This window comes from Chiroxiphia lanceolata, chromosome 10 (genome assembly GCF_009829145.1).
Source record: "Chiroxiphia lanceolata isolate bChiLan1 chromosome 10, bChiLan1.pri, whole genome shotgun sequence".
Lineage (NCBI taxonomy): Eukaryota > Metazoa > Chordata > Aves > Passeriformes > Pipridae > Chiroxiphia > Chiroxiphia lanceolata.
Window position 1 is genome coordinate 7198960 of NC_045646.1, and position 27830 is coordinate 7226789.

The 27830-nt window shown below is 42.5% G+C and overlaps 2 protein-coding genes across 7 annotated transcripts in view; one reads left to right on the forward strand and one right to left on the reverse strand.

The window, feature by feature from the left end:
• Positions 1-71: 71 nt before the first annotated feature.
• On the reverse strand, positions 72-19808 carry ZMAT3 (zinc finger matrin-type 3). 4 transcript variants are annotated; one of them, XM_032697275.1, is made up of 6 exons: positions 19709-19808; positions 10222-10551; positions 8561-8680; positions 6663-6829; positions 6451-6551; positions 72-5448 (listed from the first exon to the last, which is right to left on the reverse strand). In XM_032697275.1, exons 2-6 carry the CDS (start codon positions 10489-10491, stop codon positions 5237-5239), a joined length of 870 nt encoding a protein of 289 aa, XP_032553166.1. In that variant the 5' UTR covers positions 10492-10551; positions 19709-19808; the 3' UTR covers positions 72-5236. The 4 variants fall into 4 exon arrangements, with proteins under 4 accessions (XP_032553166.1, XP_032553168.1, XP_032553165.1 ...); XM_032697277.1 differs by lacking the exon at positions 19709-19808 and adding an exon at positions 15350-15603; XM_032697274.1 differs by lacking the exon at positions 19709-19808 and adding an exon at positions 14080-14187.
• The window catches only part of PIK3CA (phosphatidylinositol-4,5-bisphosphate 3-kinase catalytic subunit alpha), a 34576-nt gene continuing 22552 nt past the window's right edge, over positions 15807-27830 (forward strand). The window contains exon 1 of one of the 3 annotated variants that reach the window (XM_032697271.1): positions 15807-15837. The gene's annotated coding sequence lies outside the window, so the exon portion shown is untranslated. Of the gene's footprint in view, positions 15838-16451; positions 16476-24854; positions 25017-27830 lie in introns of those variants that run through there. The other 2 variants (XM_032697273.1, XM_032697272.1) reach the window with 2 other exon arrangements.

Here is a 27830-nt window from a genome sequence, read left to right on the forward strand (position 1 = left end):
CTCGATGCTAGGCTAAAATCAACTGTCATGCATAGTCCAGCTGTGAGCAGTAGCAATACCAAACACAAGGCTGTACAATGGTAAGAGCAAGATGATTTATTATATAATGAAGAAGGAAAAAAAAAAATCATTTTAATCAAGTATTCCCTCTCAAGGGTCAGTACAATATAAAGAAAATACAGAAAAATATACAAAACAACAAAACAACCTGACAAGAAGGCTCCAGATGAAACATGCACTTGCAAATGGTGTTGCTGTACAGATGCAGAAGGAAATTAAATCAAGTAATTTTTCCCCTGCCAAACACAGATTGATTTTATTTTTAAAAATCCACAGTCCTGCCTTTACCTGCAGATATTTCAGGTAAAAAGACACAGTTTTATTTGTGATACGTTTTTAAAAGGAGAGATCCCAGAACTACTGTTTGACTACATTTATTTCAAAGTGGATTTTATTTTCCCTTCCAACTTTATGCAGGTGGCAAAGAAGCCAGCCCAGCTCAAAATAAGAGAAGCTTAGCCACTAACTTCAAAGAAACCAGGTCCATATTTCTCCATTTTCTGTGGCATTTGTTTTTCTATAACTAGCAGCAGATGTCCATCTCATCCAGAGCATCCTTGTACACGTGGTTGTAAAATTTTTTTTTAAAAGCACAAAACAAAAAACACATAAAAGAGAAAACATCAGCAGTATGAAATTCCTGAAGGTTTTCAAGGCTTGCTCCTACTCAACTAAAGTCAACATACTTGAAACTATTTTAAAGGGAGCAAAACCAAATCCTTAAAGAACCAGCTACTCAGTCCTCAAAAATCAAAACCTTGAGAGTGTTGTAATCCAAACACAGGAGTAAAAGATAAATTTTAGCAATGTACCTTGCCTGGCCCTAGCCAACATAGTATCTTTGGCTCAGGTATTTCGTTTACTCCTGACCCGGGCAAGATTCCCAGTGGTTACAGTGAGAGCATCACTTAAGTAATGTAGCAAAAGGACATCATGCATTAATAAGCTAAAATATGAATTCATGCTTATGGCAATAGCTTTCCCTTCTAATGCCCTATAATGGGCATCCAGGAAAGGAAAAAAGACAAGCAGCTTTACAGAAAAAAATCTGCATTTTGTTACACTGATGACCATCCTAAGCAACTCCACAGAAGTTTTCTTTGTTCTTTTCAATGTACATGAAGAAAGCAGAAGTCAAAAATAGACCAGTGTTAGGCAAGATTTTAACACATTTACTCATTAGTGCAGAATGCAAAACGACAGCTAATGCTTAATACAAACAAAACAGTATCACTTTCATACTCCTCACAAATTCATGGATTCCACATGGTTTACTTCCTTGCCTTAAAAGAAATGCTTAAATGAAGCATGAACTTAATGTCTCTAAAAATATTATTCCAAGTTAGTAAAGGAACCATTCGAGGAAAAAGAAATTAGAAATGGACATTTAATAACAAGTTGCAAGGAAATCCCCATTTTGTGTAGCATAAAAAGAAACAAAGTTCCACTGGTTGGATTTGGTTCAGGGTTTTTTTGGGTTTGGGGTGGGTTTTCCTGTATAGGTTTGGTGGGGGTTTTTTGCATCAAGGGAAAGAAAACAATACTTATATGGGAGAAAAACATTTTCACAAATATAATAAATAATTGTTCCAATCCAAAAGCAAAGTGCGATGTAGAATTTTCCTACTTAAACAAAAACAACCTACCAGCATAATGCCTTAAATATTAACAAATTCATTAGTGGTCAGTACAGTAAAATAAATATGAACACATTGATTTACATTTTGTTTCTAGCAGCAAAGGTCATTAACCTACTGGCCAATGTGACAGCTTCACAGAAGTCCTGTTTCTTGGGTTTGGTACTTTGTTTAACATGAGAAAAAGATTAATTGTGTCTGCAAAATGGTACTTCAGCTGTACAGTGTTCTCCCCAGCCCATCTGTGTCAAAGAGGCTTTGCCCAGGATGTGTTTTCAATCTGTGTTTTGAACATTAATTTGGAGAACAACTTTCACAAAAAGAAACAAAATCAGGACCCACGCAGTTTCTCCTACAGATAAGTGCGAGTTTGGATTGTCCTGAACCCTAATAACAATAGTGAGGGGGGGTGTTTTCTCTTTGCAGTCAACAACTCCCTATGCTGAAGGGAGAGTGGGAAGATCACAAGCTGTGTAGCAATGCTGAAGAGGGAGAAGAAAGCCTCGGTCACTTGTAGGAAGAACCACAACAGAGCACTGGGGCAAAGTACATCCCAGCTGCTTCTCCCAGCAAGACATCTTTCCTCCTACATAGGAAACCTGTCCTGCTCTTGTCACTTGAGTCCCACTGTCTGCTTTATACCTGCTATGTAACCCACCACTTTGAAATTCCCACGATGAGCACACTGTTGTGATCCCTTTAACAAAACAAAGCAGACACTCTGTTCAGGGCAGACTGAAGCCATACCTCAAAACCAGACTAAGCCCCACGCAGAGAGGAACCTGCAAGAACAGCCCCTTGCACCTCCCTCATACGGCCTCCCAAAAGCACAGGCAAACACCAGCTGAAGCAAACCAAGTTCTGACACCTCCAGCAGTCACTGGAAATGCCAAACAAGGAGCAGATGGCTGGGCTGGAAGCAGGAGCAGCAACCAAAGCTAAGTGGTGAACAGCTGATTTTTGGGACACATGAAAGCAAGCGAAAATGTCTCCTCATCCCGACCAATAAAGCCACACAGCACCAGTACCTACAGCTTCTCCAGCTCCTATTTCACAAAGTGGTGCTTTTCTGCTACTAACTGCAGCCTGTGGAAAATGCCACGCTTTAACTTACAGCCAAAGGGATGTTTAACCATAATGCGGGGATCACTCTGATGGAGCACATCGTGATGAGGCTCATCTAACTCCCTCTGTCCCTCTGCACAGTGTTGTCACACTGGCAAACCAAGGGACAGAGCATAAAGAGAAAACCAGAGCTCTTGTGACTTCAAACGAGGAGGGTGAAAGGCTGATGAGAGATTTTGGTAAGAGGAATGTTCTTCAAGGCTACACAGTGGGTGAGGCAGGGGCAGGAAAGCACAGAAGAAACAGATTTACAGGCTGTCAGAACTGCTCAGTGAGTGCTCTACAACCTGGGTACCTGTCCCCCTACCTCCTAACATGCTCCAGTGCACAAACCCCATTTAACTGAGTTTTGCACAAAGGAGGAGAGGGAATCCCACTCATGAGGACATCCATTGCTCAGCCTGTATCTGCAGAGCAAGAGTTGGCATGGGATGATCTAGGGGGTTGGTTTTGGCTAGTGTGCAAGAGCTCACCTTGCCTGGATGTAGGAAGGCTGCATTAAGGTTGTATGGCTGCCTGATGCTCAGGTAGCTAAAGAAAAAAGTACTCAGCTTCTGAGGAGCAGCCAAGTGCAACAAATCATTTGAAGGTGGACTAGAAAGATGAATAAAAACTATCTGGATTTTTTTGTTAGTTTACTCATTTTTTAAGGCAAGCAGAAAGTCCTTCTGGAATGCAAGAGGCAGGATCAGAATGGCAAAAAAAAGAAAAAAGGAGGTGGGGGAGTTACTTTAAACATTATGCACCAGGTACAAGTTATTCCTGGTAAAATGTTACTGAAACCAATGGAGCTGCATCTAATTCAGTGCACTGCCTGAAGAGGGGTGAGACGTGAGCCAGGATGCTTCCTGGACCCTCTCTCTGCACCTGCCACTGAAGTCAATGAAGCTACACCAGGGCACAGCTGCAGCAGCACAGTGGGGAATCAGGTCCAACAAAGGCCACCTACACGCTGCACTTGCCACTGGAGCCAATGTTTTAAAAAAACTGAACTGGATTCCATTCACAGCTCCTCACAGCTATCTAAACAAGCAGAAGAATAAATGCCCTATTTCTGCTCTTTATCCCTTTTCTACTTGTGCTAAGGAATATCAAAACAAACACCCACCCTTTGAATTTGTCTACACCTAAAAGTTGCTTAACAAGTTTCATGAATACTTCTGTGTGAATCAAAAAGCTGTTACTCAAACAATCATCACCCCTGACATCTAAATCCTACCTAACGTTGGATTTTTGATGGTCCCTAAAACAGTCAAGGTCACATCAAGGAATGGAATTAAAACCCATCCTGAGATGGAAAAAGAAAGAGGGGGGGAAAAATCGTCCAATATTGGTAGCTCTAGTTCAAATGAGCATTTCAGCTTTGCTCTATAACATCCATTGGGCTTTATCCAGGGAATGGCATGGAAGTGGGATACACCAATATCTGCTACCCATGGTCCAGGCAGCCCTGCTCTCCCAGAGCAAGAGCTGCGGGCCAGAAACCAACACTTGCTCTCTTCTACATCACTATGCAAAGACATTACAGCTGACAGTTCCTTCCAATCTATTCTTAACCCTACTCAGTCTAAGGCAGAATCAGAGCAAAGCACATCTCACCTGAGCAGGTTTGCTTTCCAATTCACTTAATTAACCACTGAGATCCCCAGAGACTCTCTTCAGGGAGATGAGCTACACCCATGGTGCATTAAGGTGTCCAGGCAACAACACTGAGAATCGTTTTTCACTGCTAACTGGTAGAAGAGAGTATTTCTGAATGGGGCTAATCAGCTGAAATCAATGTCAGATGTTCAGAATGAAATCTGCATTGCAGAGGAAGCGGTAAGAGGCAAGACCCTCCAAGGAGGAGAGGTATGCACAGCCTTTCTACAAGGATGTGGAAAGAATCTACTCTGGGCTGTAATGGGGGCCAGAAGCAGCAATGTGCGGACAAGTACACCACCTAATTCACACATTCACAGGCCCTACTCCTGCCCCTCTTTTACAAGCTGCCCAGAGATTCAGTCTGCTGTAGGGAGGCATTCTGGAGCACTGCTCTGTGGTGTGCAAAGAGGGGAGCAGGCTTTGCACATGGTCTACCCATGCGGTTGAACCACAGAAGTTCCCAGCACTTCTTGGGCTTTGCATATTCATGCAGAAGGCTGAGGAGAAGACCAAGTCCTCCCCGCCACTCAACACAATGAAGAGCCTTAGGTAATTAGCAAACAAACATCAAAAAACACTTCATGTCCTGCACAGCGTCATCCTGCCGACTATGATAGAAAAAAAATCTAACCATACCATTAAGTTTGCAGGTGTTACATGTATAGCTCGAGAGCATACTCCTATCAAATGGAGCACAAAGCAGGGCATGTGGCAAACAGCAGGCGAGAGACAAGCTGCTCTAGTTGCAAACTACGACCGGGGGTGGCGCGTCATTGTACATAGCCCAGGTTCTCCATCTCGTTCCTGTACCGCTGCTCGGACACTTTGCTTTTATGCTGTTTGCTCTCCAAGTGCTGCCTGAACTCCATCTCCTCGCTGGCGCCGGCGTTGCACATGGAGCAGTAGAACTGGCCACTGGGCGTGACACACATGGCCAGGTCCCGAGGAATCCTCTGGCGCGAGCGGGGGTTGAAGTAGGGACCTGAGGAGTCAACAGAAAAGCCTCTTTTATCTGTCAGAAATAAAAGCTTGAGGCAGCACAGTGAAAATTTCTAAGCCCAGTGAATGATTAAAAAGCAGACAGAGATTTGCTTCTCTAACTGTGTAGAGTCTGAATCTTATGTTCCCACAACTTCTCCGCTGATATCCAGATTTACTGAGGTGCAGCACACAGGGCAGCAGCACTTGACAGAATTTTATAAAGTAGTAGAGTGGGCTTAGTGCCCCAGTCTTACTGCAAATCCATAGGGCTTTGAAAATTAGGAGTCTTACAATTTAAGTAATTAACCAGTTCTTATTTTTCCTTAACCATCCAATTCCAGAACTAGAACAGTCTTTTGATTAGAATAAGCTGCCTCAGTTTAAAAGTCACAAAATTATATTGAACAGGACTTTAAAAGTTTTATCTTTTCCACATGACACTGGTTAGAATGACATGATTAAACCAAGGTTCACTGGGAATCAGGGTTTCAGTTAATGTGTGCACATAAAACAACTTAAAATGAAAAAGAGAAATAGATGCTGTGCTCTTTAAATCATAGTAAAGAGGCAAAGTTAGTGTCTAACACCTGAGGAAGGACTCTACGCTAGAACAGATGGTCTTAGAGGGAGGCTAACATGCTCTCTCATTCTGGTCATGGGAGTGCAAGTACAGGTTGATGTGCCACAGTAGGAGTCAAAGCACCTGGCCACCTGCCAAGAAAATAAAGCAGGAAAATTGTCACCACTTAGAGCAGCCTTAGAGATAGGCAGATGGTAAATTAAGTTACAAACTGAGAAACAGAACTAACAAGCAGGCTGACAAAACAAAGCAACTTTAGCAGCTGGGAAAAAAAACATGCATTCATGAAGGATCAGCAGAGCTTGGACCAGCTCCTTTCACAACCTGTCTCTGATAAAACAGACCTCAGAAACAGAACACAAACAAGTCTGTTTATTGTTTGTTACTATTCCAACTATAGAACAGATGCAAGCTCCAAGTTACCTGTGTTGTTCTGAACTGTATACATATTTCTTCTGTTCTGCATCATCTTATATTCACTCCCTTCTTTTCTTGCCCTTCGCTTGCCCAGCTCTGACGCATCCCTGAAGATTAAACAAATATGAGCAGCTGCAATTCAGAGCTTTCTGAGGAAAAGACTGCCAGAGACACTGCCACATGCTTTCAGCCTGAGCATGAAGTTGAACAATACCTACGAGAATGAGTTATTCTGTGCTTCTGCAAGGCGCAGCCTTTTGGCGTGATTTTTCCCTTGGTAGTGAGCCTGTGCCACGGCCGGAGAGCTAAACGAGGCGTCACAGAGCTTGCAGTAATCATTCTCTGTAGCCAAGATCACTCGGCCACCTGGCTTACTGGATCCCATCTAGCAGCAAAGGGAGAGACAGCATGTGAAACACAAGAAGGTTAAATTGTTGGAATATTTCAAGCACAGGGATTGAGACTGGTATCATCTTCATCAGACAGCAAGAGAGCTGGAATTAAAGCACGTGGATTAGGACATTCTCAAGTTCTCTCCAAAGTGTTCTTACAAGAACTTCATTTTTCCTGCCTCAGCCTCCAGGACAAGCTGCCAATTCTAGAGACCTGGGCAAATCCCTGGCCTCAGATGGAGAGGAAAACAATCTGAACAAACACCCTGTACCTCTGCAGTAGTCATAGAGACTTGTTTACATCACAGCAGCAATTTAACTCCTCTACTTCTGACTGCTGGGAGCTGATGAATAGTGACTTTCACACTGGGGGAGACCCAGTGCTCTCTATTTACAGTGGACCTAATCTCTCCACAGTATCCTGTCTTTACACAGCTCTCTGACCACAGCAAGAAGAAAAAAACAATAGCAAAGGTGCCAAACCTCTGATCCTTACCCTTCAAGTAGGAGGATCCAGATTTCAAAGGATAGACGTAGCCTCACATGAGTAGCTCCTGCCATATGAAGGACACCACCAATACACTGATTGGGGCAGCAACTGCATCTCCTCAGCATGTAACATCCAGGGAAGAGTGTTTTGTAAACAGTGTAGCAGCAGTGATTCACTCAGCCATGTCACTGCGGCACTTGCCAAGTCGACTTTCTTTCACATCTCTTTCGATACTGCTCAAGCTTATAGACACTGTCTATTCTGACTTCTGCCTTACAATGTGAATCCTCACGTGGCCACAGACTGGTGTTTTTATTGCCATGATCCATCTTCTCCATCAAAGAAAGCACCATCAGATACCCTGGAAGGTACAGCAGCCAAGTCCCAGTATTTTGGACTGGACCCCACTGATCCCAGTGCAGATCTGTGAGCTGCAAAGCCAATTTACATGGGGCTGAGTCTCCCTCTGGCGGCTCCAGCAGCGTCTGGAACAATCTGCCACTTGGCAAATGCTCTTTGCTTCCCTACAGACAGAGGCCTGTGCTTTGGGAAGTGACAGGCAGAGCCTCAAACCCCTCGGCCCAGCTGTGCTTCCCTGCACAGTCACATGCAAAAGCCGGGTTAGCTGCCACATCCCATGACAATCCCAAGGGATGAATTCTAGAAGAAAGCAAAAATCATCTCTTTTGCCTCTAATGTGCCCAAAACAGAATTAATCTGGATCACTGAGGGAACAATCCATTCACTCCACACACAGGAATGAGCACTTCAAAAGGAACAACAAAAGAGGAATTAGCTAACAGCCCTGGGCAATGGGTGTAGGAGCACCAAAGCACTTTTTTCATGTAGGCTTCCCCCACACAACAGAGGGATGACTGTGCAGAGCAGATGCCACACCCTCACATCCAAACCCAGTTCCAACAACGCTGTTTTATACCTGCCTTTAAACAACCGTAATCAGCAGCACATCAGACTTACCTAGGAATCAAAGTATTTGCCAGGCAGAAATAGAACATTTGAAGTCCAATATTGTGCTGCAAGAGCAGATCAATATCTGCATCTTCAAAGGAAAGCAAACAGCTCACAACAGGGCACTTCCACCATCCTGTGCCATCACAAGGAAAATTCCCTCCCATCTCCTGCAGTAATCCTCAAAGTCTGAGATCAAGTTATCCTTACTGGGGGTTAGGTGACAAGTGAGCAGCGTGATCTCAGTCCCCTTCCCATGCCTTACCTGGGTGGGAAGGGAGACAACCTGAGGTGGGGCAGGCTCAACTGCATTACTCATCCTGGCAGGTGCCGGACAGCTGTTGGCAGCATAGTAATTTCGGAGTTTCTTACTGTGGTTTTTACCCTGGAAAGAGAACTCAGATTAACCACTGTCCTAACAATAGTATCTTACACTGAATGAAAAATGATACAGAAACCAAAATGAGAAAGTGGCCGTGAAGATGGCAGCTCAGGTCACTCAGAAAATAACAGCTCTGAACTTGAGAGATGCTGGCATCCCTCCCTTTCTCCAAAATGCTCATCACCTAGCATGACTTGGCCTCCTCCGCAACTGATTTTCTCAGTAAGGTTACAATTAGTTTCTCAATATGTTTCCATTTCACTTAAAACCACTATTCTGTATTTTAAACATGAAATATTAACTGCTTTGCAAGTTTTTGGATAAGCTTGAACGCACACACACATACACACTTCTTCAGGAGATTGCAAACATGAGTTAAAACATGAGATTGAATGTAAAAAAACCCCATTTCATATTTTATTTTCCCTTGGAAAACATGTATCATAGTTCTTTGTGTTTCTTTCTTGGTGTTCTGGAAACCTGGTAGAGCTATATGAGAATATGTATATACACTGTGGATGCACAGTAAGGTATAAATGCAAGTTTGTAGTACGAATGCACACCTGTACCCTCATGGCAGAAATCAGACACTGAGAGTGTAACACTAATTCAACCTACCCCCACACTAGCAGGATACCACTTTTTCAGGGCCAACTGCAAATTTGAGATCTGTGTGGTATCCTGACGATATGGAGAACCCCCTTTTGATTCACAGGTGGGTAAGTCACTATTTCCACATCTCACACAAACACAGCACTAGGCAGAGAGGGTGCTAGTAAAATAGGGTACTGCAAGGCTGACATATTCGACCTCTCAGCAAGAATCATATGCAGAGTCCCTTCCCCATTTCAGGCAGCTCAACCAGATCAGCTCAAACAAAATGAATTTGGTCTGAGCTGACCCAGCCGATGAGAGTATTTGCATAAATGGCCACCCCAGATCAGTGGTGTGTGCAGCCTCAGAAAGCAGACAGTGATAAACACAAGGCAGCAGCCCCTTTCCTAATGACACACCATGATCCAGCAGAAAAAAATCTGTCCAGGCCTCACAAAATCATGTCTGGAATCAAGTTCAATGCTACTGAATGTAGAGGTGAAATCTAAGTCTCATAAAAGAAAGGGAAAATCACAAGTGTCTGGTTTTTCACCCAAGCCATCTTGGTACCACCTCTCTGTCCTTGTGGACAAAGTTTTTGCAAAAAGCTCCAGTGATGATACCTTAAATGAAAGCACTGCAGCATGTCTGGACAACCAACAAATCCAAGCAGGGTGAGGATATGTCTACAGAGCAGTTTCAGTCCATTAGATGATGCAAAGGTAGCTCCAGATAAGCCAACTCAAATGCTGCTGCTGATGCGCAGCCACCCCAAGGCAGCACTCAAAACCCCCTCAAGAAGCTGAGTTAGTCCTTGTGCATTAGCCCACACTTCCCTCTATGCTGCCACAGCAACGCTGCTGGCAGTGCTCACACTGGCACAGGATTCTCTACACAAGCTGCAGATGCAGTAGAGCCCCAAAAGCTGTGCCTCCTGCTGCTCTCCTTACCTGGTAATGAGCCTGGGCTTGCTGGGCCGAATTCAGGGTGACATTGCAAAGCTTACAGCACAGGGGCTTACATAGTTCCTCCAGCATAGGGTCCTGCTCCACCACCTTTGCAAGTTCTTCTTCTTGTGCGTGATGGAAGGAAGGCCCCAGTCCGAGAGACTTTGGTGGGGACAGTGGTGAGCTGGCTCTTGGCCTTGTAGCCACTGACATAGGAAGAGATGACGGCTTCTCAGGATGAGGAAGAAGTGTTGATTGCTGTAGAAGAATCATTGGCCAGGAAGACTGTGGGCATGCTACTTCTGAAGGAGGAGGAGGGAGTTGTCTTCAGACCTAGACCAGAGAGACACAGATGCTGAAACAAGCAGCGCTAACAGGAACATTGACAATCCAGAGGCAACTTCTGTAACCACTGCCTCTACATTATGCCTTTTCACAATGCCAAGCAGGATATGGTCAGTTTATAACCCTTTAACCCACAGGAAGAGCAGCATCCCAGACAACTGGGGACAGATCAAAAGATATTGTGTAAGAAGTGGATCCCATGGCACCCTCCTGGACAGGTGGGAGATTCCTGACCACCCACAGTACCTGACTGACAGCACACACCCCCACTGCTCCATGACCACGAGAAGTGGTGACATTCAACAAGCACAGCACATAAAGCTGTGTTAATGGACACCACCACTAGCCACATTCTCTTTTGGGAGCCTAAGGACAAACTCACACTACAAGACCTAAACAAATATTACAGTGTATTACTGCAACGATGACTTACAACCAGTGCAGCATTTAAAGCTGCATCTTCTGCTACAAAATGGAGAACTTATCTCATATTAGCCTTTATTTAATTATTTCTCAGTTAATTCAAGTTATTAGAACTAGCCCTACATTTCCAACAAGAGGTTCTGAGAGATTTATTTAATTAATGTTTATAATTAAATAAAGCCCGGATGAACATCCCTATAATAATGCAGAACACTCACATTATGAATCAAGGCACAGTTACTTTTGTTAATGTCTTATTAGCTTCTTATCATAACAAATCCTGTTCACTGCCACACTGGGATCAAGAGCAGCATTATCTTGGCCTCTGCAGATCACTTCCAGCTAGGGCTGCATTGGCAGCAACCATGTTTATCCTATGGGCTTTGTTCATTTGTTTAAGCAAATAATGAGACCCATCTGCATTTTAAACCAACACTTCTGGAAAATTAGTCACTTTTGAAAATAGAGTTCAAATTCAAATGCATTTAGGAACCTGGAGAAGCAAATAGCGTTTATCTGAAGTAACTTCCGGGATTTTCGAGCTGCTAAAATTAGCTGGACACAAATACCTTCTGCACTAAAGCTATAGAAAATCCCAGTTGATACCTGCAATTTTAGGTACTGTATTATCTTTGAAAGTCTTCCCAGAGAGATCTATGTTCTATTAGAAAAAATAAAAGATCACAATAAAAAAAGATCAGTGGGACTAAAGAACTCAAATGACAAAAACATTTCTGAAATGTTTACCTCAAACCCAGACTTACACTGACACAAGACAGTTCAGTTATTATTAGTAACTACAGGCAAGGAAAAAATTAAAAATAATAAAAAGTAATAATAATTTTTTAAAAAGAGCAGCATGCACTGCCTTGGGGACAAGGTTTTAAGACTGTAATAGAGCCAGCAGGAGTTTTCCTGTTTAGAATAGTCCTTTACCACCAAGGCTCTGTGAAATTCCAGGTTAACTATAACTAACATGATGTGACCATAAAAAACAAATCAAAACTGGTATCATGAAAAATAGCTGGGATCCACCACAAAGAAGGAAGAAGGCACACAGGAATTGTGTGATGCAAATAATCCATCAGCAGCGTAAATTCTGGAGCATTACCTAACTTCTCTCCCACTTTCAGCGTACATGTTCCTGGTTAAACCGAACAGAAGAAACTTTTTTATCTTTAATTTCCTCAACTAGTACCCTGTAGACTAATTAATTTCAGTGGAACTACAGATGGACCGAGTTCATATTCAAGATGGTTAAATATATCATAACACAGGCCTATCAAGGCAGTTTAGATCAACTATGCAAGCAGGTAAGCATGCCAGCTAATTTCAGAGTTTTATTACACCAGTATAATGGGTCTCTTACCTTAAAATGGGAGTAAAGTATAGCCAAATACTTTATAGAGCGACATAAAGAGATGTACAGTAAATGGCAATCGAGATTCATCTGCTTAATTTTGCATGAGCTTTTGTTGCATCATGTCTTCTTGCAACTGTCACAAATGGGATTTGTCATATACAAGACAGGACTCAGTGCTTACAGGGTCTGTATCCACAGGGGAAAGGATGTAATGTAATATTCTTAGAAAATCTTTAAGGTCATTTACTGTTCCTTAAAGTAAGCAGTAGCCTGAAGATAAAATCAAGGCTGCATGGACAATTTCAATATTAGAACTTCTTGACTTGGCATATGCGACTATCTTCTGACAGCTCTCTTTCATCACTGAAATTGCTCAAATTATGTTGATTTCCTTCTTACTGATAGTTAAAAAAAAAAAAAATCACTCAAATTCAGCTTAATTACATGTCCCTTTAATCTTCCCTCCGCTGTTGGTTGTTACAGATACTCTGTCCAGGGGAAGGTAAAAGAACATTTTTAATGCCTCCTTTCCCTTCACATAAGAAGCTGCAAAATCTTTACACCAGGACACAGCAAAGGAATGAGAAATGTCCATCACCAAGGACTCCTAACGGCACAGCCCAAAGCAGGGTAAGGACCTGCAGTTCTCCAGGGTGAGCTGAGCAGACATTCTGCCTCAGGATAGCACCTCTCAGAGCTCAGCCATGCCTTCTCCAACACACTGTATGGGCTGGAATGTGCTTCCATTCCACGTCGGTTGTCCTTGGGTGGAGGCAAGGGCACACAGTCTGTCTCCCTCCTCTTAAGTTGGAGCATCCCAAGGGCAGCACTGGAGGAAGAGACCCAGAATTCATGCCCCAAGTACCACAGCCTGGTAGTGCCCAGGCACTGCTGGTGGCACAGAAATGGGGAGCAACCTCTGACAACAACACAGTACTGGGAAACAAGCTGGCCTGGCCTCAAATCTGAGCACCGTTTGATGGGGAAGGCACAATGTGACCTTCTTTGGCCATAGGTATAAACCACAGAGAGAAATCTGTGCTCCTACCAGAATTAGTTTCTAAATGCAGTTGAGGCAATTAACAACAGTGATGAAATCTACAGAAATGATGAACAAGCTGTGAGTTTCACTGTTTTATTTTCAAGACAAGGAAGTGTTTCCTCTCAAAGAAAACAAAACATGGACACCACTTAACATAATTGTGCCAGAAAGTTTCCTCTGGCCACGGACTGGGCCTCCAGACCTTCACCCTGAAAGGCAGGTTGTTTTATAATGCTGCAGGAATTGAAGACAGCACCAAACAAACACGCATCATGCACAGCTCTACCGTAAGGTACATTGATGCGTGCCCTCATCTACTGATCTACTGATGAGGGCACACGTTCAGTAACCCAGGACCATCTCTTACGTCAATGGGGTATCAGAAACCACGGTGTAAATCCCGACTCCTAGCAGACATCCCCGCCAAGCCGCTTGCCTTGCAGTCTGGGGGGATGGAGAACGAGAAAAAAACAAGCCCGGGCATCGACCGCCTCGGAACAACCGCGACCCGAGCGGGAGCTCCCGGCACCGCCGCACGGCTCTAGAAGCGCAGAGCCCAGACCGGCAGCGCGGGGAGGCGGGGACGGGCACCCGCATCCCCGGGGGGCTCCGGCACCGCCACCCCCCGGCAGCGAACCGACCGCACGGGTAACCCCGGCCCCGCAACACCCGCGCCCCCCGCACCTACCGCGGGCCGAGCCCCGCGCTGCCCTCGGTGCGCTGCCCCCGGAGCAGGGCCGGGCAGGGCCGGGGCCGGCGGGCTCCAAGCCGGCAGCTGCGGGAAGTGACGGCGGCCAAGGGGCGGGACGGGGCGGGACGGGCGAGGCGGGGCCGGCCGGGCTCGGAACTGCCTCCCAGAAACACACACTTGATGGCATTACGAGCTGCAACGCCGTCGGGAAGTTGCTCCGAATATTCTGCAGTGCTCAGCTGTGGTACTGCACAAGGTCATTTTATTTACTTATTTATTTATTTATTTATTTATTTTAGGTCCTGTTTTTCGCAGTAGGAATTACAATTAGCCTGATTTGCATATATAAACATCTTCATCTTATTCACGCCGCTCGCAGCCAAAGTGAGTAATAATTTCCCCTCGAGCCACCCAAAGGCCTCACCCGTACAGTCGGGCCACCCTGTTTCAAAAGCATACGGAGTTTCTGTTGGTTTTTCTCCCCTTTTTGTTGGAACAGGAAAGTGCTGAGAAGTCACTACAGGCTGAAACCATCGCCCAGACTTTCCAGCAGCCATCAGCCAACCCACCCGGGAACCCATCAGTTAGATGCACTCATTGTCACTAATTTTTGTTAGATCTTAAAGCATACCATTTATCAAATTCATAGAACCATAGGATCACAGAAGATTTGGGTTGGACTTCCACTAGACCAGGTCACTCCAGTTCACTGGCTTTGAACACTTTCAGGGATGGGGCATCCACAGCTTCTCTGGGCAACCTGTGCCAGGGCCTCACCACTCTCACAGTAAATAATTTCTTTCTAATATCTAATCTAAACATCCCCTCTTTCAGTTTTAAGCCAGTACCCCTAGTCCTACCACTCCAAGCCCTGGTAAAATAGCCTACAACACTATCGTAGGCTTCCTTCAGAACATGGAAGAGAACAGGAAGAGAATTCACCCATACCCTCACCGCGTTCACACCTGGCTCCAAAAGTTGCTTATGCCATCTCTTGATGAAAGGATAAATATCCCTTGAAAACAGAACGATTAACCAAGATGCCTTGATGATTAATCACTCGGGTTATCCTTCTCCCTCCTTCCTGTCACCACCTCAATACCATCCTCACTTGTTGCGTCTTGTTGGCTCTCACCAAGGTGCCCCCGCCCCGAAAACCCAAACCAGCTGGGAGTGCGAATTTTAAATGTTACAGATTTCTCTTCCATTTCCAATTGGTACGGGCATCCACTCGGCAGGCCGCTCTGACAACACCAGACTCACGTACAGCGACTCGATCCCAGTGGCGGCTCAGACTGTAAAAGAAAACTGGCGATCCAACTGGAAGAAGGGTCAGGGCTGGGTCAGACCCGCTCTGATGACCGCGGGCACGGGGGTGTTTAGGACCTTATGGCAAGAAACGGGGACAGCGCGGGGCAGGACGATCCCGCGGGTCCCCTCTGTCCCCTCCGCACCCACCGCCGCGATCACCCGGGTCCGGCGGCACCTCCGGCCCCGCGGGCTCCGCGCCCGCCTCCCCCCGCCGCGGTTCCCGTTCCGGCGGGCGGTGCCTTCCCCATCCGGGGTCAGCCCCGCTCCCTTCCTGTTATTCCCGTGCGGGAGGCGGCGGCTCTCGGGGAGCGGCTGTCGGAGCCGCTGCCGCCCGCGCCCGGGGCACAGGCACGGCCCGAGGGGAGCAGGGCGGCGGCGAGCGCTGCGGGCGCTGCCCGGCGGGGCGGCGGCTCCGGGCCGGGGCGGCGAGGCCGCGGCTCTGAGGTGAGTGAGAGAGAGAGTGAGGCGGGGTCGGTGCGGGGCCGGTGCGGGGCCGGTGCGGGGCCGAGGGGCTCCGGCAGCCGCAGGGGCAGCGCGACCCACGGGGCTCGGGGTGCTGCGCTCAGCCCGGAGAGCTCCTCCGGCACATCCCGGGCTCCGGGTGCTCCCAGGGACGTGACCTGGGAGAGGAGGAATAGCGGGTTGTTGTTTTCCAGTGTGGGTCCGTCCACCCCTGAAACAGAGCTGTTTTCTATCCGTGTGTTCCGGCAGTTCTTGGGATGGGCTCTGTGTGGGCTCACGGTGGATAATGGGAGCGGAGCCTCTCCCGATGGGTGTGTGTGTGGATCCTGGCATACAACCTCCTGCTCCCAGATGCACTCGGCTGACAGAGCCGGTGTCTCATCTGTGCTACCTGTAAAACCTTATTTCATGCTATCCCGAGATCTGCTTTTACTGATGTTGCATATAAAACTGCTCTTTCTTACCGGTGCTTGTGTGTTTGTAGTAGACTGAATATTGGCAAAACTTTGGCCAAACTAGTACAAACTGCCTGGTTGTTTTTTTGGGGGGCTTTCGTGGCTGTTTTCAGTATTCCTGAAGTTATTAAGGAATCAGGCCAATTACTTCTGTTGCTGTTATGGGTATGTCTATAATTCTTTTTTTCTGTAATTCTTTTGATTGAACAGAGGTTGCTTTATGAACACTGCCCATTCAGAACAAGCAGGAGGAAAGTATATGTTTAAAAGTAAATGGTAGGGACTGTGAAGCTTTTCTTGGTTTAATTCTGCAGCAAACTTGTAAAGAAGTGCTGAACTGGATTCTGAATCTGGATTTTCTAGAACTTAATAGACGGAAGCTATTCTGTTCTATTAGTTATTTGTGCTCTCACATCTCTGCTTTGAGGTATAGCAGGCATTCAAATTTATGACACTGGATAAAGTTAGGATCTTTCCCATCGTGATCTGAATCACTGTTTAGTCTCTCTCACCTCACAGCTCTCATAGAGGTGTTCTCATACTTGTTGCTTCCGTGCTGTAATTCTATAATGCAATGTAATAATCAAAGTCCAGTTCTTCGGTGTAAACTTCTTTACTTCCTAGGAATATTCCAGTACTCGGGGTGATGGGATTTAATGGTTTGTCTGCTATGAGGAACTGACTGGATAAGCTGTTCTAAAATAAAGCCCCGTGGGAACTTAAAGCTTCCCAGTAAATAGCTTTATTCTCAAACAATGGCATTGGCCAATTTTTTAAGATTGGTTACTTATTTGGAAGCATGCTTTAGCCAGTGTAGACAAACCACACATCAGCCAAGCTCAATAGTGTTCACAGAGGAATTTATGAAACCACACAATTTCTTATGGGTTCCATGAAACATTCGGCTTTTTCATTAAGGCAGTAAATATGGCAACTTCAGAGCTGCAGTTGTAACTTGACTGTTGCAGATGCCCTGCATTTCCTTAGGTGTTAGCTTGGTGCCATTCTTAGCAACCTGGAGACAGAGTTCTGTGGTTTTTTTCAGAGCAGGTAAACAAATCAGCCTACAAATCCATACTAAAGTGTTTTAATTGTTTGGCTGCTTCAAACTGTTGTTCTGAGTTAATGGCAAGTATGTTCTGTTTCTTGTTGCAGTTTACTGCATGAATGATGACACCGATGGGTTTTTTGGGTTTTGCTTCCTTTTTTTTTTTTTTTTGTGGTCTTTCTAGAGTATTCTTTGGGAAAGGTGGTGTGGCTGAGCTGTTTACAAAGCAATTGTGCTTTATTGGAAGTCATAAAGTAGTTCAATACTTAGTTAACTGTTTCTCTGATAATCAGGCCATTCCTGCTTTCTGAGAGCAAATGGGGGATAGTTTTTCCAGGATAACTCACTTTTTAAAAGTTACCGAAAGCTTTACTATATGAATTTCTACAACCAGCAAGGGTTTAATGCTGTACCATCACAAGACAAAATATATCACAAGAGGTTTCTAGTTATAACACCTTTAAAAGGTGTTATCACATAAGGAATGGACTTCCTGATCACAGTTGTTCCCTTGATTCTGGTGTGGGGTGTGTTTTTTAATGCCTTGCTCACATGTAATTCAACGTGGAACAACCTTGATGATCATCATAGTTTTAACTCAAAAAGAAATTAAAGTTATCTATAAATTGCCCGACAACAAGCCTAAGGCTGACATTCGGTCTGCAAAAAACTGCTTTTGCACATAAAAAGTCAAGTCATTATGTAGTTTTTGAGACTTCTGGTGGAGATTCTCTGTGTACCAGGAATACTCTGAACATCTTGCAAATATCAGTCACTTCCAGATAGAAAACTGTTCACATTGCTTTTCTCTGCCTGCTTCAGGGGAAAGGAAATCGGGACGATGATACATTAATTCCAAATCATGCAAGAAATCCTAGCATCTCTAGACTGGTATCATGTAGGTTTGCTTTGCTTAGTTGAGTACATTAATGAAGGTTTACAAATGTTATAGTTAATAGGACATTTGAGAAATGTATTAGAGTGAGAGGAAGTTAAGATTTTTTTTTTTTTTACTTTGATACTGATGCAGAAACTGATTTTTTTTATATTTATAACTGGGCAAGAATAATACTGTGAAACTAGTCTTTCCAGTTTAGTCTTAAAATACCTTTACGAAACTAAGTCTTGTCTTATTACTTACTGGTTTGTAATAACTAAAAAATGTGTGAGATCTGGTAAATCCTCCCCGTTGAGGAAAAGTGGGCAATATGTGCATTTTTTTGTATGTGATGGAGTTGGATGGGGAGTATTAGGGGAAAAAATAGGAGTTTGCACTTTGGCTGACTGAAGAACACACTGGCTTCTAGTGTTAGCTAAGGTTTGGGGCTTTTGTAGCTTTTCATACATTACATTCCGTGCTTGTGGGAGTTTTGTATCATCCTTTTAAAAAGGCAGACATCCAGCTGCTCCAAGTGGATGATGCCTGTCTGAAATTGTAACTATGCTAGAGGAGGCCACAAAAATATTTATGCTAAAACTGGATGGGAATTTTCTTTTGCTCTTTTAAGTTGAATATGTCATAGCAAAGAATTCTGTTACAAGTGTCTCTTTGTAGTATCCTAATCCAAATGGGAGCACTGGAGAGAGAAAATAGATTTGTTTCTCTCTGTATTTAATTGGACAACAAATGTATGTGAATTGTTTTGAGTGCACGGTTGGTCATGATAACCTCCAGAGGTTCCTCCCAACTGAATTTGTTCTATAGATCTATTTCTGAATGGTTAATGAAGTGTTAAATGAACCAGAAATAATATTCTGTGTATTAACTGGTGGGGTTTTTTTGTCTCCTTGCCGTACTGGTATAGTATTAACTTTAACAAAATCAAAACAAACGAACAAAAAACCCAAAACAAAACCAAGCCTGGCGGGGAGGGGGGGTAGAGGGAATGAAACTGTTTTAGAAAAGGAAAAAAGGCATTTTTATAAATCCAGCATGTTAACTTGTGGTCAAATGGAAATGCAGCAGGCTGAGTACAGTTTATGTAATTCTGGATCTGACTTCTCAGTCTGAGCAATACTTAAAGGTTTTACAGCGCATATGTTCTTTTTTATAGCATGTATTTACACTTGAATTCTAGAAAAGCATTTTTCTAGTTAATTCTGGGCACAGATTTTGTGAAAGGCAGTCTAAGACGCCCATGTGTTTCAAACAGGAAATGTGAGTAGACATGATCACTTGTTCTCTATTAAGAGTGTTCTTAAAGCCACCAAAGTGGGGAATAAAAGCACTTGGTCAATTATACCTGGTAAGGAAACTCCCTGGGAACGTTTATAGTCTGTCTTTGAAAAACTGTGCTGGCATATCTGAGCTCCAGAAATGTAAAAATTAAATTGTAAGAGGCCAGCTTACCTTTGTCACGTCGAAGGGGAGAGAGAAATGATGGAGCACTGGTGAAGCTCTTGTCCCTCTGGCATGTTGCTGACTTGCAGCAACAGAAGTGACTTCTTCAGTCTGGTTTAAGTACAAACAGTTGGGTCAAACATAGAACTTAAGGTTCAGTGATCTCTGGTTTCATGCCCCATTGCTTTTAACCAGTAGAGGGTTAGATAAACCTCAGACTGTTCTTTGCTGTTTGGGTTTTTGGTTTACCTGTTAACACATTTCCTTAAATTACCTTACCTTCATGGTTTTTTATGTAGAAAAACTTTGACACTTTTGCCTACAGCTTCTGATTACAGAAACACTTGCAAATGTAGCTTTTGAGGGTTGTGAACCACAGAGCATATTTGTCAAACACAGGAGACTTACTGAGTTGACTAAGACTGAATTCCCTGAAATTTCGAGACAGCTGAGTCACATTATTGACTGTATATGATGACCCTCTTCTAAGGCAAAGAAATGTAGAGAAACATCCCTTGGGTTATTTTCTCTCAAATGGAAAAGAAAAAAAACTGAAAGATTGTCTCCTAGATTGTACAACATGTCAAAAAACTTATCTATCATTAAGACTTAACTGGATTTGTTTTTTTCCATATTTATTAGTCAGTCTTCTGCCAATACTTAAGTAGCAGTTAATGGTGATGAATGACTCTTGCCTAATATGTTCCAAGACTGTTCCTGATCTTTAACTCTTGCTCATAACTTGTGTCATGCTCCTTCCAGAAACATGGATTTTCTGCTGAGATTACATTTGTTATATTAGAAGAGTGCAGAGGATACTAAGTTGAGGAATAAAAAAATTACTCCTTGTTGCAACCTTATTCCTTCTTTTAGCCATTAGCAGTCAACAAAGAAACAAATTCTTGAATGTCTTCAAAATGCAAGAAACTTTGAAAATTACTGAAAAGTAAATGATCAAGATTCAGCATTTCATCTGAGACTAATCAACAACAAGTAGAAATACCTGCCTGTTCTGTGATCTGAATCTAATAGAACAAAATTTCCTGTACCTTGGGACTTTGACATCTGACTTGCTGGAAAAGTGAGGAGGCTGATCTCTGCAAAGATGTTGGTAAACTAAACACAGTGCTTGAAAATACAAGCACAAAAAAGGGAGAATGAGCAGAAGGTAAAGACTTGATTACCAAGCAAGCACAGTAGAGATGATTTGTTTCTTTCTCAAACTCAATAAATATATTTTCTGTGATGGGATCCAACTTTGCTGCTTGTACCATTAAGTTATTTTTTATTAAAGCTGGAAAAAACTAACTTGCCTCTTGACCATAGGCATAGTTTGAAAGAAGTTAACAGTGCTGACATAAGAAGAAGTTTCTGTATAGGGCTAACTTCCTCTGGGAAAAGGGAAGTCAAAACTATCATTCCAAATACCCTAAAATATGCTTGTGGTATCATTAAACTGCTTAGATTATAAAACATACCACTTATTCTTCATTTTTGTATTTACATTCCCAGCTCTCAACAGAATAATCAGGAAATCTTTCAACTGGATTATAAAAGTGGAAGTGATACTAATAAAACTGAAAATTGCTCTTCTGCCTTTGTGGATGTTGAACAACCAGTTCCACTTACCAGTTAATCAAGGCAGTCTCCACTGGTGGGAGGAAAGTGATTAATATATTGTATTTTATCTTCTTTCAGTTTCATGCTGTCACCTCTGAAATCTTCAGTTTTGATGCTAAAGAGCACTTGTCCCAAAAAAGTCACTAGTGTCCAGGTAAAAGAGCTAATTTTTAAGCAACAACCGGACATCTTAGTCTTGATTGTGGTGTGTAATTGAGGATGTGCCTGTGAGTGCTACTCTTAGTCTAGAAAGTTTGTTTCAAAGATTGATTTATAATAAATCACATCTATACTTTGGTGTAAAATAGTAATATGTGAGATTATAATGATGTCATTGTAGATGATAAACTTAACCAGTTGCGTGAATTTTTGGATAAGTGTTTGCTAGCTAAAAGAACGGGCTTAAATCAGCTTGAACATTTTATTTGAGAAAGTAAAGTTTAATGCTTTCTCTTGTGTTTGTCTTCTTACCACGGTTGTGGTTAGTAAAATACTAATAACTTGCCTTCCTCTCCAACTTGCTGTGAAATGGAGGATAAAGCACTGATGTTGTTATCACTGCTCAGCAGCACTCCCTTGATCTTAGATACCTCCGAGCTGGAATGTTTTGACGTGTTGGGGAGCGATGGCATAACTACCACTGAGAGATAAAGATGAAAACTGGAAACGGAAGCCAACGAGCAGTAAAACAGGAGAGTTGATACACGAAAAGTAGGATATCAAAAGCTATTCCTGGCTATAGAAACTCTTCTTAAATACATGATCAAGTTGTTTTGCAATCCAGCTCTTCAACTCTTCTTTCACCACCTCTTTTCCAAGCTTTTCATTGTTATATCAGCAGATAGGAGAGTATCGCAAACAACTTTAGAGTGATAAGAGAAGTGTAACCATAATTATAGATTCCAATCTCTTGTTGTCCTGATATGTGAGCAGGTTATTTATTTAAACAACAAAAAAGATGATTTACAAGATAGTTAGCTTTCTGTAATTGGGGGTTTTTTTAATGAGTGAAAATTAAATCCAAAACACTTAAGCTTTTGTGATCTTCTCTTCTGTTCCAGGGTTAAACTTCACCAGTCTGAAAACTGCTTTCAGTTTTTTTGAGTATACACACCTACAAAAACATTAACAAAATGTTTCCAATGAACTATCCATGTATTAAAAAAATACTTCCTTGTTTGTGCAGATGTGTAAAGTTCTCTTAATAGCAGTGACTGACTATTGCCAGTATCTTTTTGGCTTTTTAAAAAGTCTTTCTGTGAAATGTATCCCTCTTATAGAGCTCTGACTGTAGTAGGTTGCATGTGCCTTAGTCTTGAAGTGTTTAATGTGGATATGAAAGTGACTTTCCAAACTGGGAAGCTGGGAAATCTTTAAACCATTGTGGAGATGTGACTGATAGTCTCTGCCTAAATACCTATGAGCTTATGTCACTTCTTTGGAAAGTTCATGTTAACTGCTAACATTATCTATTTATGCAAACATTAGCCCTGTGTTTTAGATATATTAAATACAAATTGCTGGTACCCTGACCTTGTTACAGAAACAATTTGGGTTACAACTTGAAGTGGAGGAAAAAGATGCACTGCAAGCAGCTGAATGACTCAGTAGCCCTACACGTGCATCATGCTTTTGTGTGGTTTGCAAGGAAATGCTGTAAGGAAAGGGTTACTAACATTTGCAGTATATGCCTTAAATATCTTAATTTGGGCAGAGCACTTTAACATCGAATCATATCAGGTGCTTCCAACAGACATGTACAGGAATGATATACATTTGGATGAAGATGCTGAAGGACCATTTGTCACAGTTCACCAGAGCTGGTTTTGTACTTCAGGCTGAAACATGCAGGACCTAATGACAGTGAATCATGTTTGCACTTGTTGAACACAAATATAAATGCATTAGTGTCTCAAGCATCATGATGGTGGCATCCAATCTGTAAATGTGGAGAAAAGGGCTGTTCTACCAGGGTCAACAGCTAGAACAGGAATTAACACTTCTTAAGGTTTCAGAGAAACTTTGGTTTCTTTGTAACTTATACGATGAAGTCAGATACTCTTACAAAATTAGGAATTTAATCTTCAGTGTTGTGTCACATAGAAGGCCCAGTTTTCCTTTGTGCTTAGATGCAATACACCTGCGGGATCTCTGACTTTTAGGGAGATGAATCCTGATGGGAGCAGTTAGTGGTGCCAAATGCTTTGCAGCTGAATAGTCTCCCCACTTGGTGTGGGGGGTAGGCAGGACAGTCTCAATCTGTTGCTGGAGTAAATAAAGGTCTGTTGATAATATTCTATGGAAAACTGTTGCTGCTTACTTTTCAGCAGGGTTATCATCTACTGCTAAATAAATATTTAGTTAATCACCATTGACTCTGTATCACAAACAAGTTTACTGTGGAGTAGGGCTTCAGCGTTTCCAACTGACTCTCGAAAAGCCGTGGGGTTTTCCAGTTGCGGTTACAGCTCGTGTAGCTTCTACAGGGCAGGGTTTGCAGGGAACTGGATTTGTTTGCCTGCTATCTTATTCCACGTGTCTTTGTATTGGATAGTTTGCTAAGAACTGTCTGAATTTCAGCTGTTTATAGTAGTAGTGTGTTTAGCTGCAGAATTGAATTTTTTTTTCATTACAGTGGCTGTGTCTTTGTGTTAACTCTGCCGTAAACTTCCTTCTCTCAACAAATGGTTTTGAAAAGGGAGCTAAGAAATGGCTCAATGGAGAAAGTATTGTGTCTGTTTTTCAGTTTTGGAGCTCAAACAAAGAGAAAAATAAAACAACCTACTTCCACAGCTTTTGCCGAGGCAATTGTTCCTTACAAATGTCCTAACAAAAATGAAGTTGCATCCCATCCTCTATTTGCCAGTAAATAAAAGATAATTATTTCTGCTAACTGAATTCAGTAAGTCCATGCAGAAGTTTTTTGTTTTTACACATTAGTTGCTTTCAAGGTCTGGAGTAACTTAGTATAGCGGAAAGCCATTATCTCAGTTTAAGGTTGCTGCCAGATTCCATCCTAAGAAATGTTACATGGGAAGTACACAAGATACTGTAAGTCAGTCTGAGTCTGATGTCTTTCTCAACTGCGTCTTAGTAAAGAAAGGGCTCACAGGGTGAATATTTTGTGTAGAGATGATTGTAAATTAGTAAACAGGAATGGACCTAATCTCAGTCACATTTTCTGAGGAACACACAGTGCTTTTTGTGCCTTCCATCCAGAGGAGCTGGTCAGGTGAACGTTGTGGATTGAACCGTCTTGATTCTGTTGCTTGTGTTAGAGAGGCAAATGGGGTCTGTGTGAGGTCTGCAGCACCTCCGGAGTTTTATTGCCGTTCTTTCCCTGCCCTTCTGGGTATGGACAGTGGGAGAGGAAATCTTTCCTCTTCCTCAATGCAACTGGAGGTTTATCTTGCTGCAGCAGAGGGAGTTACTTCTAAAAGCCGAGGTGACGTGCCCCGGGGAGGTCAGCACTAGGGAAGGCCCTATCCCAGGTCTGCTCCACAGCTGCTCCCGTCGCATGGAGAGTCGGACTCGGCCGGAGTGCAGAACACCTGGATTAACTCTGCTCTGGTTCCTTGTCTGTGTGCCAGCACTTCCTGTTTTTAAAGATCCTGTTTACTGTCTGCGGTCCAAATATCCCAGGAAGGTGGGAGGATGGGAAGAAACATGGAAAGAAAACTAAACAGTGTTATTTAAGGTGGACTTTTTATATTTTTAGTTATGTATTCGGCATTTGTTACTTCTCAAATCTAGCTTAATGAATTACATTCTAGAGTAATCTTTTGTTTACATCATTTTGCGCTAATTTCCAAAAGCAGAACTGCATGCAAAAGAGCTGACATTGAAATCTTTAATATTTGTAGCAAGGAGCAGAGTATGGTTTGTGGTGTGCTTTTCCTTCATGTTCTTTCTGTTCATGTTCACATAAAACAATGTTTGTCAGCCATATGAAATGGAGTATTAAAGAAAAATATGTGATCAAAGGAAAACCTTATTTCTATGGGTACAAAGTGGCATGTTGCTCTGATTTTGTTGCCAAACTTTAAGGCTTTTTATTTAAAGAGCTTGAAAGAGTTTGTATGGTGCTCACTGAGCTCCAGAGCTCACACCTCGGTGTGGAGGAACAGCTCCAACCAGACCAGAACCAGGTGGGAGAGAAATTCTCATCCTGCTACAAAGCAAACCAAGCTAATTGCTGAAGTAATGAGTAAGCAGATATCTGAAGTGTAAAGAGAAGATGCCTTGCTTTTCTAATTCTTTGTTGTGCTTTATGACTATTAGTCCTCTATAAATGACGAAGTCTTGCCCTTTGAGGTGGATCTAGAAATGGAATTACTGAATGATTTCAGACTAAAAAGGGAGATTTAATTCCAGGCTTTCCTTTGTTTAATTCTGCCTTTAACTGGAAGAAAATGTTCTAGGACAGACATTCTGCCTTTGGTATGTCATGGGATCCCTAGGGGAAAAGCACAGTCGTAGTGGGAATTGTAGAGGTCACCAGCAACTTGTGAATGTTTCTTTCTCGTGATCCTGTTTTCGTGGCTCCCAGACACTGAGTGAAGCTATAAACACTGTGCCTGCATGAGTGGGGGAGGGTGAGCGAGGGGATTTGAAAATAAGAATTCACAAAACTCTTTTGATTTTCTTGGAGAGTAAAAAGAAATATTCCAGCAATAGTAAATCTTTTTAAACTCTTCATCTCGGTTTTATTACAGCTGTTTGATCCTTTGTTTTATTCAGTAACATAAAACACATATTACCTCTTGGGCAATACTTTATAGTGAGTTCTTTTTTTTTCAGGATGACCTCACCATTAATTTTATTCGTGGTATCTGAAAGTCACTACAAGAATATTGTATTCTGAAATTTAAAAAAAAAACTGGACATAAGATAACTTTAAAGAAAACAGCTCTGAAACGTAGTTGCCCCATGCTCTTATATCTAACTCGCCTGAAACTGCTTTTCACTAATTTCCAGTGAGGTTTTACATTCACAGGAAAGAATGATCTTGTATTTCTGCTGTACTATAGTTCTACAGATGCTACAAATAATTTTAGCTCCTTCTAGAGCAAGGCAAATGTACTTGACCCTGTTTTTGAACGTGGGAAGAAGTGGGTAGCTACAAATAAAATTGGTGGTGTTGGGAACTATCTGCCTGTTTCAGAGGAAATTAATTGCTAAAATGTTTTTGACAGTGTTAAACCCTTCTGTTTTGCTTCCCTTGAGCTGCTGTTTGTGATCAGATAAGCAATTCCGTGTATCCGCATGTTTTCTGGGAAATAAGGATGAAAGTAAAACATAAAAAATGAGACACGACTCAATGCAACATCTTCTGTTTTCTATTCTAAACAAAGCACTATTTCTACCATTTGAATGTGTGTAATAATGTTTTCATGGAGGACAGTTTCAGACATCTTTGTACCAGTCTTCCTGGATTTTGGAAAAGTGCCAGCTTGGCAAGCGGGAAGAACAAAAGGACAGTACTGAAAATATCTAGTGTGAGGCAGTCTTACTGTCACCACACAGCAGGTTTGGACAGCAGCAAAATCAGGCAGGCAACTCTGCCCAGTTTTCTTCATGTTTTGGAGTTCCTGGTTTTTCTGAAGATGAGGTTAGAACATTCTGGCATTTAGGAAGTTTGAAATGTCTCTTGCATTCTGCAAAGTGTTGTTCTTGTTCCAGGAACTCTTTTATCTACACAAACCCACAGCTTCTGTTTTGGGGATTCCACAGTATTTTCTAAAGGCTTATTTGGGGTTCGTACCTGGAAGTTCGTGATTCTGTCAATTTGATAGAGAACTAAGGTTATTTAATGAATAGAAGCCTTTTTCTTAAGGCAAAGCCAGGATTCTAGAGGAAACTTCTGCCTGGAAAAGAAATCAAATTAGACACAAATTCTTACGAGCAGCTCTCTGATACCAAAGATATCACAGATTATTATAAAACATTGCTACATCCTGTCTGTAAAAACAGTGTAATGGGATTTGTCTTGTGACTGGAAAAACTAATGGGCCTCAATTAAAGTGTAGCAGTTTACTGAATGACTCATTCACTTTCAAATATGGACTGATAAAATTGCACTGAGTGTTTAGTCTGTCCTTTTGAATGGGTTTTGAAACACTAGCTGATGTTTATAGCAATGCAAAATTACTCAGTTCTCAGTCACTAGAATGTGTGCACCTCTTTGCATAAGCATCCCATACTTTATACATTCCATACAATGTTACAGCACAGTATATTTCTTGCTTCCTTCTATGCTTGCTAGATTTCTTGCTAGTTGATACATCAGAGATGGAAAAATTTCCTTCTAGAACCTGTAGGTCCTTGTGCTGATGAGAGAGAGCCTTAGCTATACATCTCCTAAAGGGAACAATATTGTTTTTTCCATAGATTGTCCCATTGACATGCATGGTGTCTCTTTACCTGTGAGGTGATAAAACTGTCATAGTTTACTGAAACCAAATTTTCTAAGCTTGGAATCTCTTATTCTTAATAAGGAGTTATATCAGCT

Bases quoted from the DNA above. Each gene is read 5' to 3' on its own strand.
- ZMAT3 (XM_032697275.1), bottom strand. From the start codon at position 10,491: ATGATTCTTCTACAGCAATCAACACTTCTTCCTCATCCTGAGAAGCCG. The intron at 6,830-8,560 runs GTAAGGCATGGG...CTTTGCTGCTAG, and splicing joins TTGTCTCCCTTCCCACCCAG to ATGGGATCCAGTAAGCCAGG. The intron at 5,449-6,450 runs GTAACTTGGAGC...TTGACTCCTCAG, and splicing joins TACAGTTCAGAACAACACAG to GTCCCTACTTCAACCCCCGC.